Source organism: Eleutherodactylus coqui, chromosome 5 (assembly GCF_035609145.1).
Source record: "Eleutherodactylus coqui strain aEleCoq1 chromosome 5, aEleCoq1.hap1, whole genome shotgun sequence".
In the NCBI taxonomy this organism is placed as follows: domain Eukaryota; kingdom Metazoa; phylum Chordata; class Amphibia; order Anura; family Eleutherodactylidae; genus Eleutherodactylus; species Eleutherodactylus coqui.
The window spans coordinates 47791692-47806099 of record NC_089841.1 but is presented as its reverse complement, the minus strand read 5'-3'; the positions used below and the strand labels follow the sequence as shown (position 1 = coordinate 47806099).

General features: G+C 47.3%; 1 protein-coding gene across 1 annotated transcript in view; it reads right to left on the bottom strand.

The window, feature by feature from the left end:
• Positions 1-14408, bottom strand: part of SLC45A2 (solute carrier family 45 member 2) — a 126416-nt gene that overhangs the window by 41711 nt on the left and 70297 nt on the right. The window contains exon 6 of the mRNA XM_066602470.1: positions 154-359. Coding sequence (XP_066458567.1) covers positions 154-359 — 206 coding nt within the window. The remainder of the gene's footprint in view (positions 1-153; positions 360-14408) is intronic.

Here is a 14408-nt window from a genome sequence, read left to right as displayed (position 1 = left end):
CTACGATTTTTTAAAAGGGAGTAGGAAAAAACAAAAATGGAAAAAAGCAAAAAAGCTCTGTCACTAAGGGGTTAATGAGAAGTGTTGGATATACCTAGTTTTTTCGACAATGAGACATCTGCCCTTATATTCAGATACATTATTGTCACTTACCTCTTCTTCTCTGTGGTACTCAGAGATCAGATTGAAAGGCACGGTATACAGAGTACTGGACATCACCCCAAAGAGGGAACACAGGACCAGCGTAGAGTAAACGTTGGGGAACAATCCTATAAACCCTGTTCCTAATCCAAAAAGGAGGTAGCCAATGAAATAAAGACCCTTCAATCCGATGCAGGGTAGAAGCGCCTTCTGGAGGTCTGCAAAAAGGTTTAAGGAGTCAAATTAATAGCAAGAAATATATCCAGATCTTCACATATTTACTCGATAGACTCACTTGAACCTCATAGTGATGCCAATTAATTTGTATTCAGTCACATAACAGTTCATTTCTCCAAAAATATTCTGTAATCAATCCCCTGAATTGAAAAATTTTTCTTCTTAGGTTTGGTAGATTGTAACTGCTGAACATTGAAAATCACTAACGGGCAGCTTTGTAAATACTTTTCTTTACTTGTCATTTATAGACTTGGAGCTTTGTGATGTTTTTTCTGTATGCATACCCAATGTCCACGGACGAATTTAAAGTAGACGATCCACAGTTCAAGCTGCCCATAGGAAGACATGGACGTCCGCAGATGAATTAAAGCATGCAGATTTGTTTGCGGTTCGCGCTGTTGAAATGGTTTTGAAGGATATGTAAACTTTTGCAAGTATTGTCTTTAATTGCCTCAATGCATTATAATTCAGTGGCGTGCCACCAATGTAGGTAGACCCTGTGACTGCTATGGGACTGATGGGATAGTGGGCGCTTGGAGCTGAATGGCATCACCCCCCAGTCCCACTGCTAACTGGCCTTTCCTTCACCTGAACATCCAGCAGCAGAAGAGGGGCGCTCGCCAATGCGAATAAATTTACAAATATTTGTACACCCATGAAACAATTATCCGAACATCAAATGTTTTTGCACCAAAATGAAGCTCCACCCCTGGAACGGGCATGAATTTCCTGAGGATGGGAGAAGTGAGAAAGAAGTGGGCAGGACATTGGCAAGAAAGGCATAATCATTGTCTGCGAACCCTTCGAGAAGATGTCCCTGTGATACTGGGTATAAAAATGCTACATGAATTAGCAGATAATGTTCGCTAAGAGGCGACCCGATTATTGGAAGCAAATCCCTCCCCATCAGCCGACACAGAAAGCCTTCCAGCAACTAATCCTAGCATGTGTTTTACCATAGAGTATACACAGACAACGAGCAGCGGGGATTATCAGAACCCCTGGAAAAGCTGTTCTCACTCTACCTCCAAGGCATGAGACCAGCCTGACATTGCCGAGGTTGGGACACATTGAGTATTAGAAGGATTTAAAGTAATGGTGGAACCGGTGGAGCTTGGAGAGTTAGTCAAGGATGCCCTGGTTGCCCGAATATTAGCTGTTGTCCGAGAAGGTAAAATTTACGTACGATGTGTTCCTTTGGGATTTGAAGGGATTATCCTAGCTGTGGGGCTGAACTCACCTGAGTCTATGTGCACCAATAAGAAGTAAAAAAAGGGATCAGTGTCAAAGACACTTTTTTCAAGTAAAGTGTGGACTTTGGCTGTATCCATGGAAGAAAAGGATGTCGAATGGGCGAGTTATCTTAGAACTGTACAACTGTAAGAAGACCTATTGTGGCAGTTCAAAGCAGCATTTGTCCTACATGATGAAGATTTCGGGTGCACTGATGCGATTCAACATGAGATACTAACCAGAGATGCAGCTCCCATTTGAGAGAGTTATTGCTATAGTATAAAAAGTTGAAGCACCTGTTAACCCAGATGCTCAATACAGGGGTCATACAAAGTAGTCAAAGTCCATGGCCAGCCCCATTAGTGCTCGTGAAAAAGAAAGATTATGGAAGTATTCTGTTCTGTGTAGATTAGCAGAGGTTGAATGCCTATACCCTTCAGGATTACTATCCATTACCAAGGATAGAGGAGTCCGTCTCTGCCTTAGGAAAGGCCAAGTATTTTTCACCCCTTGATCTCGCTAGTGGATATTGGCAAGTGCCTATCACAGAAAAGGACAAACTGAAAACAGCGTTCATCCTACCTATGGGGCTGCATGAGTTCAATTATGGGTTAACCAACACATCTGGAACCTTCCAGCAGCTAATGGAAAAGTGCTTAGAGAACTTACATTTTGAATGCTCTATGTCCACCATCAGGACTGCAGGCACTTTTTATTATTTTCTGTATGAATGGGAGTAATTAGAAAGGAGTGGGATACTCTTATACTAGAGTGAACTCTTTGATAATGGTTAGCAAGATAGCAGTTATCAGAAAGGCTGTTTTTACAGACTATTGACTTGCAGGAGTGAATGGCTAACTAACAACTAGTATTTATGCGCAATCGAGAAAGCATTGACAATAGAGTGGTTGCAAGCATGTACACACTTTCGGGCTAAGTAACTTTATATCATAAATAGAGATGAGCGAACGTACTCGTCCGAGCTTGATATTCGTGCGAATATTAGGGTGTTCGGGATGCTCGTTACTCGTAACGAGTACCACGCGGTGTTCCGGTTACTTTCAGTTTCCTCTCTGAGACGTTAGCGCGCTTTTCTGGCCAATTGAAAGACAGGGAAGGCATTACAACTTCCCCCTGTGACGTTCAAGCCCTATACCACCCCCCTGCAGTGAGTGGCTGGGGCGATCAGATGTCACCCGAGTATAAAAGTCGGCCCCTCCCGCGGCTCGCCACACATGCCTTGTGAGTTAGCTGAGGGAAAGTACTATCGTGCTGGTGCTGCTGTAGGGAGAGCGTTAGGAGTCAGTGTAGGCTTCAAGAACCCCAAAGGTCCTTCTTAGGGCCACATCTACCTGTGTGCAGGCTGCTGCTAGCAGTGTTTTTTTTTTTTTTTCTCAAAATCGGCAGTGCAGAGCATTGCACCCGGTATTAGGGACAGAAGTGGTGCATAGGCAGGGAGAGTGTTAGGAGTGAGTGTAGCCTTCAAGAACCTCAACGGTCCTTTCTAGGGCCAAATTTAAGCGTGTGCAGTACTGTGCTGGCTGCTGTTAGCAGTGTTACATATTTATTTTTTTCTAAAAATCGTCTGTGCAGAGCATTGCACCCTCCATTGATACTACAGGGACAGAATTGTGTAGGCAGGGCCACAACACAGTTATTGTTCATTGAATATACGCAGTGGGTCCTTCCCTTTGCAAAAAAGGAAAAGAAATTATATTTGGCCTGCCTGTGTCAGTCCTAAGGTCTCCGTGTACGTGTGTGCTGCGTGGAGAACGTACAAAAATCAGACGCAACCAGCTACGGTTTACTGCAGGCTTGCGCCATTGTCTTTCCTGACTGGCAAATACCTGCTCTGCCAGAGTTAATAACTCTGCTACACTAAAGTTGTGTGACACTTTTTCAGGGCCACACCACAGTTATTAAACGTATTGTTCATTGAATATCCGCAGTGGGGCCCTCCCTTTGCAAAAAAGCGAATTCAATTAATTATATTTGGCCTGCCTGTGTCAGTCCTAAGGTCTCCGTGTACGTGTGTGCTGCATGGAGAACGTACAAAAATCAGACGCAACCAGCTACGGTTTACTGCAGGCTTGCGCCATTGTCTTTCCTGACTGGCAAATCAAATCACTGGTAATACAGCATGCTGAGGGGTAGGGGTAGGCCTAGAGGATGTGGACGCGGCCGAGGACGCGGAGGGCCAAGTGAGGGTGTGGGCACAGGCCGAGCCAGTGCAGTGGCCAGGGGTAGAGGCAGGGCCAGACCGAATAATCCACCAACTGTTTCCCAAAGCGCCCCCTCGCGCCATGCCACCCTGCACAGGTCAAGGTGCTCTACGGTGTGGCAGTTTTTCACAGAGACGCCTGACGACCGACGAACAGTGGTGTGCAACCTTTGTCGCGCCAAGATCAGCTGGGGAGGCACCACCAACAGCATGCGCAGGCATATGATGGCCAAGCACCCCACAAGGTGGGACGATGCCCGTTCAACGCCTCCGGTTTGCACCACTGCCTCTCCCCCTGTGCCCCAACCTGCCACTGAGATCCAACCCCCCTCTGAGGACACAGGCACTACCGTCTCCTGGCCTGCACCCACACCATCACCTCCGCTGTCCTCGGCCCCATCCAGCAATGGCTCTCAGCGCAGCGTCCAGACGTCGCTAGTGCCACAGTTTGAGCGCCAGCACAAGTACGACGCCACGCACCCGCACGCTCAAGCGTTAAACGTGCACATTGCAAAATTGATCAGCCTACAGATGCTGCCGTATAGGCTTGTGGAAACGGAGGCTTTCAAAAGCATGATGGCGGCGGCTGCCCCGCGCTACTCGGTTCCCAGTCGCCACTACTTTTCCCGATGTGCCGTCCCAGGCCTGCACGACCACGTCTCCCGCAACATTGTACGCGCCCTCACCAACGCGGTTACTGCCAAGGTCCACTTAACAACGGACACGTGGACAAGCACAGGCGGGCAGTGCCACTATATCTCCCTGACGGCACATTGGGTGAATTTAGTGGAGGCTGGGACAGAGTCAGAGCCTGGGACCGCTCACGTCCTACCCACCCCCAGAATTGCGGGCCACAGCTCGGTGGTGGTATCTGCGGCGGTGTATGCTTTCTCCACTAAAGCACCTTCCTCCTCCTCCTCCTCCAACGCAACCTCTGTCTCGCAATCAAGATGTGTCAGCAGTACGTCGCCAGCAGTCGGTGTCACGCGGCGTGGCAGCACAGCGGTGGGCAAGCGTCAGCAGGCCGTGCTGAAACTACTCAGCTTAGGAGATAGGAGGCACACAGCCCACGAACTGCTGCAGGGTCTGACAGAGCAGACCGACCGTTGGCTTGCGCCGCTGAGCCTCCAACCGGGCATGGTCGTGTGTGACAACGGCCGTAAGCTGGTGGCGGCTCTGCAGCTCGGCAGCCTCACGCACGTGCCATGCCTGGCCCATGTCTTTAATTTGGTGGTTCAGCGCTTTCTGAAAAGCTACCCCCACTTGTCATACCTGCTCGGAAAGGTGCGCCAGCTCTGCGCACATTTCCGCAAATCCCACACGCACGCTGCCACCCTGCGGACACTGCAACATAGGTTTAATCTGCCAGTGCACCGACTGCTGTGCGACGTGCCCACACAGTGGAACTCTACGCTCCACATGTTGGCCAGAGTCTATGAGCAGCGTAGAGCTATAGTGGAATACCAACTTCAACTTGCGCGGCGCAGTGGGAGTCAGCCTCCTCAATTATTTACAGAAGAGCGGGACTGGTTGGCAGCCATCTGTCAGGTCCTTGGAACATTTGAGGAGTCTACCCAGGTGGTGAGCGGCGATGCTGCAATCATTAGCGTCACCATTCCTCTGCTATGCATCTTGAGAAGTTCCCTGCAAAGCATAAAGGCAGACGCTTTGAGCTCGGAAACAGAGCCGGGGGAAGACAGTATGTCGCTGGATAGTCAGAGCACCCGCCTGTCTATATCTCAGCGCGTTGAGGAGGAGGAGGAGCATGAGGAGGATGAGGAGGAGGGGGAAGAGACAGCTTGGCCCACTGCTGAGGGTACAGATGCTGCTGGGCTGTCATCCTTTCAGCGTGTATGGCCTGAGGAGGAGGAAGAGGAGGAGGAGGAGGATCCTGAAAGTGATCTTCCTAGTGAGGACAGCCATGTGTTGCGTACAGGTACTCTGGCACACATGGCGGACTTCATGTTAGGATGCCTTTCTCGTGACCCTCGCGTTACACGCATTCTGGCCACTACGGATTACTGGGTGTACACACTGCTCGACCCACGCTATAAGGAGAACCTTCCCACTCTGATTCCCGAAGAGGAAAGGGGTTCGAGAGTGATGCTATACCACAGGGCGCTGGTGGACAAACTGATGGTAAACTTCCCATCCGACAGCGCTAGTGGCAGAAGGCGCAGTTCCGAGGGCCAGGTAGCAGGGGAGGCGCAGAGATCAGGCAGCATGTACAGCGCAGGCAGGGGAGCATTCTCCAAGGCCTTTGCCAGCATTATGGCTCCCCAGCAAGACTGTGTCACCGCTCCCCAGTCAAGGCTGAGTCGGCGGGAGCACTGTAAAAGGATAGTGAGGGAGTACGTAGCCGATCGCACGACCGTCCTCCGTGACGCCTCTGCCCCCTACAACTACTGGGTGTCGAAGCTGGACACGTGGCCTGAACTCGCGCTGTATGCCCTGGAGGTGCTTGCTTGTCCTGCGGCTAGCGTCTTGTCAGAGAGTGTGTTTAGTGTGGCTGGGGGAATCATCACGGATAAGCGTACCCACCTGTCAACCGACAGTGCCGACAGGCTTACACTCATCAAGATGAACAAAGCCTGGATTTCCCCAGACTTCTCTTCTCCACCAGCGGACAGCAGCGATACGTAAGCAATACGTAGGCTGCACCCGCGGATGGAAGCTACGTTCTCTCTCACCATCCAAAACGGGGACATTTCTGCTTCATCAATCTGTGTCTAATATTCCTCCTCCTCCTCCTCCTGCTCCTCCTCCTGAAACCTCACGTAATCACGCTGAACGGGCAATTTTTCTTAGGGCCACAAGGCTCACTCATATAATTTTTCTAAACAATTTTTATATGTTTCAATGCTCTTAAAAGCGTTGAAACTTTAACTTGAACCAATTTTTCGTTAAACTGGGCTGCCTCCAGGCCTAGTTACCACTTAAGCCACATTAACCAAAGCGATTAATGGGTTTCACCTGCCCTCTTGGTTGGCCATGGCCAATTTTTTGGATGTACATTAGTACTGTTGATACACCAATTTTTGTGGGCCCTCGCCTACAGTGTAATCAAATGAATTTTTAGCCCACCTGCATTACAGCTGATGTTACATCCGCTGTGTTGGGCAATGCAATGGGATATTTTTATGTACCGCCGGTGGGTTCCAGGGAGCCACCCATGCTGTAGGTGCACACGGAGTTTAACCTACATCTGTCCACTTGTAAAGAACCCCAGTCTGACTGGGCATGTAGTGTGGGCCGAAGCCCACCTGCATTAAACATGACATTACTACCTCAGCTGTGTTGGGCAATGCAATGGGATATTTCTATGTACCGCCGGTGGCTTCCTGGCACCCACCCATGCTGTGGGTCCACAGGGAATTATAAATGCATCTGTTTCCACTTGTAAAGAACCCCAGTGTGACTGGGGCATGCAGTGTGGGCCGAAGCCCACCTGCATTAAACATGACATTACTACCTCAGCTGTGATGGGCAATGCAATGGGATATTTTTATGTTCCGCCGGTGGGTTCCAGGGAGCCACCCATGCTGTCGGTCCACAGGGACTTCACAATAGGGAGTTGTACCTGCCTGTGTCTATGAATTAAAAACCGCGGTCTGACTGGGGCATGCAGACACCTTGACAGAATGAATAGTGTGTGGCACATAGGTTCCCCATTGCTATACCCACGTGTGCAGCTCCTGATGGCGGTGGCACAGGATTCTATTTCTCATTGCTTCTGTACAGCATTGTGGGCTATCGCCCCGCCCCTTTTAAAGAGGGTCGCTGCCTAGCCGTGCCAACCCTCTGCAGTGTGTGCCTGCGGTTCCTCCGCATGGCAGACGCACTTCTAAATAGACATGAGTGTGGCGTGGCAGGAGGGCAGCTGAAGGCTGCGCAGGGACACTTTGGTGTGCGCTGTGGGGGGAGGGGGGGCGGTTGGGCAGCATGTAACCCAGGAGAAGTGGCAGCGGAGTGTCATGCTGGCAGTGATTGTGCTTTGTTGGAGGTAGTGTGGTGCTTAGCTAAGGTATGCATTGCTAATGAGGGCTTTTCAGAAGTAAAAGTTTTTGGGAGGGGGGGGGGCCCACTCTTGCCGCTATTGTGGCTTAATAGTGGGACCTGTGAACTTGAGATGCAGCCCAACATGTAGCCCCTCGCCTGCCCTGTCCATTGCTGTGTCGTTCCCATCAGTTTCTTGAATTGCCCAGATTTTCACACAAGGAAACCTTAGCGAGCATCGGCGAAATACAAAAATGCTCGGGTCGCCCATTGACTTCAATGGGGTTCGTTATTCGAAACGAACCCTCGAGCATCGCGAAAAGTTCGTTCCGAGTAACGAGCACCCGAGCATTTTGGTGCTCGCTCATCTCTAATCATAAACCCTATCATATGGAGCGCTTGCAGGCATTGACAACCTACCAGAATTTATCGAGGCATTCTTAATTTAAAACTTTGCCTGAGCCAGCTACTGTAGTCAAAAACTGGATATACAAGCTACCAGTTGTCTACAGTTTAGCCTGTACCAGCTCCTTAGTCAAAAACCAACTAAATAAGCTACCATTTTTCAATTCCTTCCGTCCAAGGGGTGTTATCGTTATCGGTATTTTTACCTGAGTGGTCATGCTATCATACTGACCAACAACCAGGGAAGAGTACTCCTTATTATACTATACATAGTTACTCCCTACTCTATTTATGAGCACACATAAAGAGTCAGTTTCGCATTGTACTGACTATTGACTGCCTTATTGACGTTAGGAAATACGCTGTATCCACTTTCACGGTGAAACGCATAGGAGAAATTTACAACTATTTATTAGTAGAGAAGATATAAATCATATATGAGTGATAGGTCTAATTTTTCATATATATAAGACTTAAATCAGGAGTCAATTAATCATCTCCCAAGCCGCACAAATAGGTACGGGACCACACTTTAGTGGTGTCGAGGGGTCCAACATATAGTAGCGACTCGAACCTTTTTTTCAGTGCCAGTAGGTACGTGTCCGTTCGCATGTCCCTAATCGGCATTGCGGAATAGAGACAAGCTCCAAATTGTGAGTGAATCACTAACCCTACTGGTTATATTGTGCGCTTTAGCACAATAAGACGGCTTGACTAAAAGAGGGCTGCACCGATTGGTACCACATCTTATTATACCCCGGATGTCAGTTCTCAGTGTATCACCCAAACGTCAATTTGTGTCTGTGAACTGAAGTGGGTGTCTGGAATGACCTCCAACCCACTCAGCCTCCATTCACGGAGTGATGATCGCTCCCATGAACAGGAGCGATTATCACTGGGACAACTAGGGCTGTGCAGACTGGTATCTAACGATTACACGCTGACTGCGTTGCAAAGGGATTGTTCACATCAGCATTCGGGTGTTGAGTTTTCCTTTTCCATTTGGGAAGCAGGAAAATGGCAGCCCCTGGCTGAACGGTTCTGTCTTATGATGCTGAATGGATCCCCATTGACTATAATGGTGGCCATTCAATTTCCATCAAGCAGTCTGGCATTTTGCCGGAATTTACAGGAAGAAATGTGCAGATTGCTTTGCTATTTTAGGCTGTTTTGTAGCAGAAATCAGCTATGCAAGCCCTTAAAGAAAACTCATATAGCTAAAACCGGCGCACAAGGGGTTACAGCCATATAGAATTAAAAAAGCGTTATACTTACTTCACCGGGGGGGTCTCCAATGAGAATTACAACTTCATCCTGATCTGTAATATGCCACACGCCAAAAATATCCATACAGCTATATATCTCCTGGATAACTATTTTGTCATAAGCTTGAAAAAGGAGGTTTATACTTCTCCGAAACGCATTGCACCCCCACAACTGTTAACCCCCGTTTGTTGATTTATATGTGAGCTTGTTTGTAAAAATATCTCTATTAATGAATTAGCTACTTAAATATTTCCATTGTGGATTTGAATCTTGGAAAAACATCATTGAGGCATTTTGCAGACTAGGACAAAGGGGGTGTTCTCATCGGAAGTAAGTTTAATGCTTTCTGATTATATATGGTCGTAGCCCCTTGAGCGCCGGGTTTATTTATCTATTTGACTTTCCATACACATGTGACCGAGACCCACTTCGTAATCCGGCTGACGATCTCCATCCTTGGATGTCCTTGGTCATCTCATATTGAGTATCTGATAAACCTTGCTGGACTTCAGGTGTGACGGTCTATCCCTAATCTGGGTGGGTCTGTCACACCAGGTAAAACATCTCCTTTTTTGGGAGTTAGTTATTTTATGATGGTCGGTACCTCTGGAGTGCTGCCCCCTGTTGTAATTGTTCTTACAAGCCCTTAGAGATATCCATGAGCTGAACCGCTGTATCTAAACCTGCCACGTTAAACTGCAAAATCGGTACCTCTAATTTACATGTATAAACTATAGATAAAGTATATATAAACTATAAACTTACAAAAACTATAAACCCACAAAACACATCTGTGTTCACAGTAGAAGAGGGCGCAATACTGTGATAAAAGAGGGGGTAAAGGGGTTATCCAACCGTTTAAAATTGATGGGCAGTCCATCAATATCTGATTGTTGGGGGGGGCACTGCTTGGGATTAAGGAGGCAGCTAGAGATGAGCGAGCGTACTCGGAAAAGCACTACTCGCTCGAGTAATGTGCTTTATCCGAGTATCGCTGTGCTCGGGTCTGAAGATTCGGGTGCCGCTGCGGCTGACAGGTGAGTCGCAGCGCGGAGCAGGGGAGAGCGGACGGGAGAGAGGGAGAGAAAGATCTTACCTCCGTTCCTCCCCGCTCTCCCCTGCAGCTCCCCGCTCCGTGCCGGCACCCGAATCTTCAGACCCGAGCACAGCGATACTCGGATAAAGCAAATTACTCGAGCGAGTAGTGCTTTTCCGAGTACGCTCGCTCATCTCTAGAGGCAGCGGCACTTTTTTTCTCTCCCCTTCTCCTCCTCTACCATGCAATGCAACTGGCGCCTTAAATTATGTGTAAAACATAAATAATGAATATCATTGGTTCAAAAGGTTAATATCATTTCGTACAATGTGCGGTGTATGGGGAATCAAAGGAAATTATATTCTGTTTTTTCATCTACTCAACCATTTCATCCAGCTCTTGCTTTTCTATTAGAAACCCATTTAAATAGGAGATACTTGCTCTACCATTCTGTATGTACATTCATGGCATTCTGTTTACTCGGGTTATTTGCGTGGAGTAAGTGTATGGATTCATAAAAATATCTCTTTTACATGTGAGTCATCTTTATAGCAGAGGGTCACATCAGCCTTATCACTGCCTTCAATGTAAGACTCTATAGTAAGGGCTCGTTCACATGAGCTTATTTGCGCAGTTTATTAGGCGCACAATATTTGTGCACATAATACGAAGTGAATAGAAACCATTGATCTCAATGGGCTCATTCACATGAGCGTATTTTGTCCCACGATGTGCTTTTTTTGGCTTCTATAATTAAGGCACGGGGATCATTATTGTTACGTCTAATTCATACATGTACGTTCTGTTACGTCTTCCACACTCACAAACTGGAGAACTGCGAAATGGTCTTCATACTTGCCAACAGGCGAACTCAGACAGAACCGCAGAACTGCGAAACGGACTTCATACTCGGCAACAGGCGAACTCAGACAGTTCAGACGGAACTGCAGAACTGCGAACTGGACTCCATACTCCTGGACAGACATTAACAAACAACTGACAAGCGCTCAAAACACTCACCTGCATACCTGCACAAAGAGCCAGATGGAATAAATATAGAATGTCTGAGGTATTAGTTTGTATTTTAGCCAAGATACTTAAGCCCACGAGACCACTTTAAGGATCCTTGTTGTCTCATGGGTCCCTACTCTAAGAAGATTACTAACCCCAGGAAACCTGCCTGCATGCGGGGTGATCGTCCTAACAAGGACGGTCTCGCGCTTAAACCTAGGAAATGACCTAGATGACAAAGGATCCACAGCAAAACACAGTTCACACTACATATACCAAAAACTGCACAGACATGCATGAACATGACACTGATCACAGCAAAACACACACTGAACATGTCCGCTCCCACCTCATATCCGGCCATGCACAGACATGCAGGAACATGACACTATTCACACTGAACATACTAAAAAAATAGGTGAAAGGTTAGCAGCCATAGCAGAAAAGCTGGTATATATGAGCAGCAGACCTGTGGCGCTGTACTGCTGGAAACCTACATAGTACAACAGATCCCAGAAGCACACCCTAACAATCATCTTATGTGGCAGCTTTAAATTCTCTGGTTATAAAGGAGGATGACATTTTGGAGACATTTTTTCTCTATTTAAAAAAAATCTACAAATTGATTGTGGATTGTGAAGATCTTTATGAACATTTAGTTCAGGTGCAATTGCCAATTTTGTTTGACGAACAGAGAGCGATGTTAGAGGCTCATTTGACATTGAAGGAGTTAAGGGATGCAGTAGCAGCAGTTTCTAATAAAAAGTCACCTGGGTATATAGTTTATTTAACCCGTTCCAATCCAATTTTGGATTCAGGGTTTCCTAAAAGGCTTTCTCTTTTTGCTGTTATACAACGGTGCCATCTGCTGGCTAAAACCAGTGTGTGTGCGCCAGAGAAGCTCAGACAGCGGAGTGGCTGGCAATAGATGGTAAGAATACCCTGCAGAATGCATTCTGATATTGGAGCTATTCAAGCTTCAATCAGAATGTAGGAAGACATCAGACAGTGGATTGGAAAGGGTTAAATGTGTGTATGTCTCTGTAATATACATTTGCTTTAAAATGAATTTTATGATTGGAGGATAGACTAGGCCCCTGTTTAGCCCCTTGAGTGTCATGATGTCAGGAGTTCAAGAACGTGACGCTGCAGACTCTTATTGGCTGCAGCGATCATCTGATTTCTTGTGACATCATCTGTCACAATAATCCCCTGGACTACAGCGGGGTGCAGCGCAGGATCCCAGTGTCCATGGAGGGGTAAGTATCTCTCCATTTATTATTTTACCCCAGGGGTACTATTAATGTTGTGGCTAATCAGTACGCATGTATTACATATACATACATAGGCCTTAATAATAGTCATTACCTGATAAGGAGTCCATCAAAGCCTCCCACTCAGTCAGGATAGATCACTACTCTGCAAAGATTAAGAACTATCCTTCACTCCAAGTCAGCATCAAAGCTTCTGAACCACAAAGTCTCTCGGGAAATTGCATTAAATGGACTTGTGCGAGGATGAAAAAAAATATGTCAAGAGCAAATGAAGGACATTGGATAGAACATCCTCAGAGAAATCTGAATGTTTGGAGCTTGTGATCCGGGGTGCTCCATGCCTTTCTGCGGCCTGAGGCGAAATGTGAAATGGCACCCTCTAACCTCAGCAAAAAAACAGGCAGTGAAAGTGCCAATACACAAAATGTCCAACACATATTTGAACCATTGAGACTTGTCTGAACTAATTGAGTAATAGTGCTCTCAGTTGTGGCCCCAATAGTAATAGTGACCCCTCACTGGCCCCAATATTAAGTGTCTCCTTAATGACCCAAGTTGCAATAGTGATCTAATTAGGGCCCCCAATAGTAATAGTGACCCCATAGTGGCTCCAGTAGTAATAGTAACCCTTATGGCGGCCAATAGTGACCCCCGTAGTGGATTTCTGGCCAGACAGCAACGTGATAAGCATTGCACTTACTCAATCTGTAGTAGGTCCAGCTGCCGCTGTCTGTGAGCCCTAATCTCTCCTCCCGGCCTCTGCATGCAGGAATGCAGTCACCAGGGGAAGAGGTTAGTGGCAGCCACCCAACAGGCGATACGTACCTAGTGACTGAAATGCTTGTCAAGTTGCTGCCTGGCTGGCTCACAGCTAGCAATTATTTTCAACCGGCCATTAATATTAATATGGCTGGTAAAAAATAAATACCAGTCAGGCAGCAACACTAGCGCTGCCTCTATGAGCTCCTGCAGGTTGCCGCCTAAGGCGGCAGGCTCGGATTGCCTCATGGAAGGGATGCTTCTGCTTGTGATCAACAAATTATAAACATTTAGTGGCAAAACATGAAGGCTCTTCACTACTGGAAACCAAAGCATGAAATATTTGCTGTAAACAGGTTCAGATTACAGGGAGGGCAAAAGGGGCACTAGCCTAAGGGTCTCCACCTATATAGAGAGCTCCATGGCCCAGTTCCTGCTGATCCATTCAGGACACAGGTTCTACCAATTATATATTAATATGTCTGGAAGCTCCATTCATCCCCCTGACCTGTTTAGTATGGGACATCCGGTGGTCGGGCAATCCCATTTATTGCCACAGGTAAGGGAAGATATCCCTCTACAAATACTCCAGGTAGCACTTATCTACTAATCAAAACTTTTTCCCCAGAGGCACAGGGGGCAGTGTGGCTGACATATGACACTGTTACTGGGGAGAAGCTCCCCACAGACTATACAAGCCACCCTAGCTCATTTTAAAGGGGAGTGGAAGAATGAGATTAGCGCTCCAATGTGAGGTGGAGAAAATGGCAGAGTCGAGAGAAGTAGAAAGAGAAGAAAAGGGAAATCCAATTGGACTCACCCCAGACGT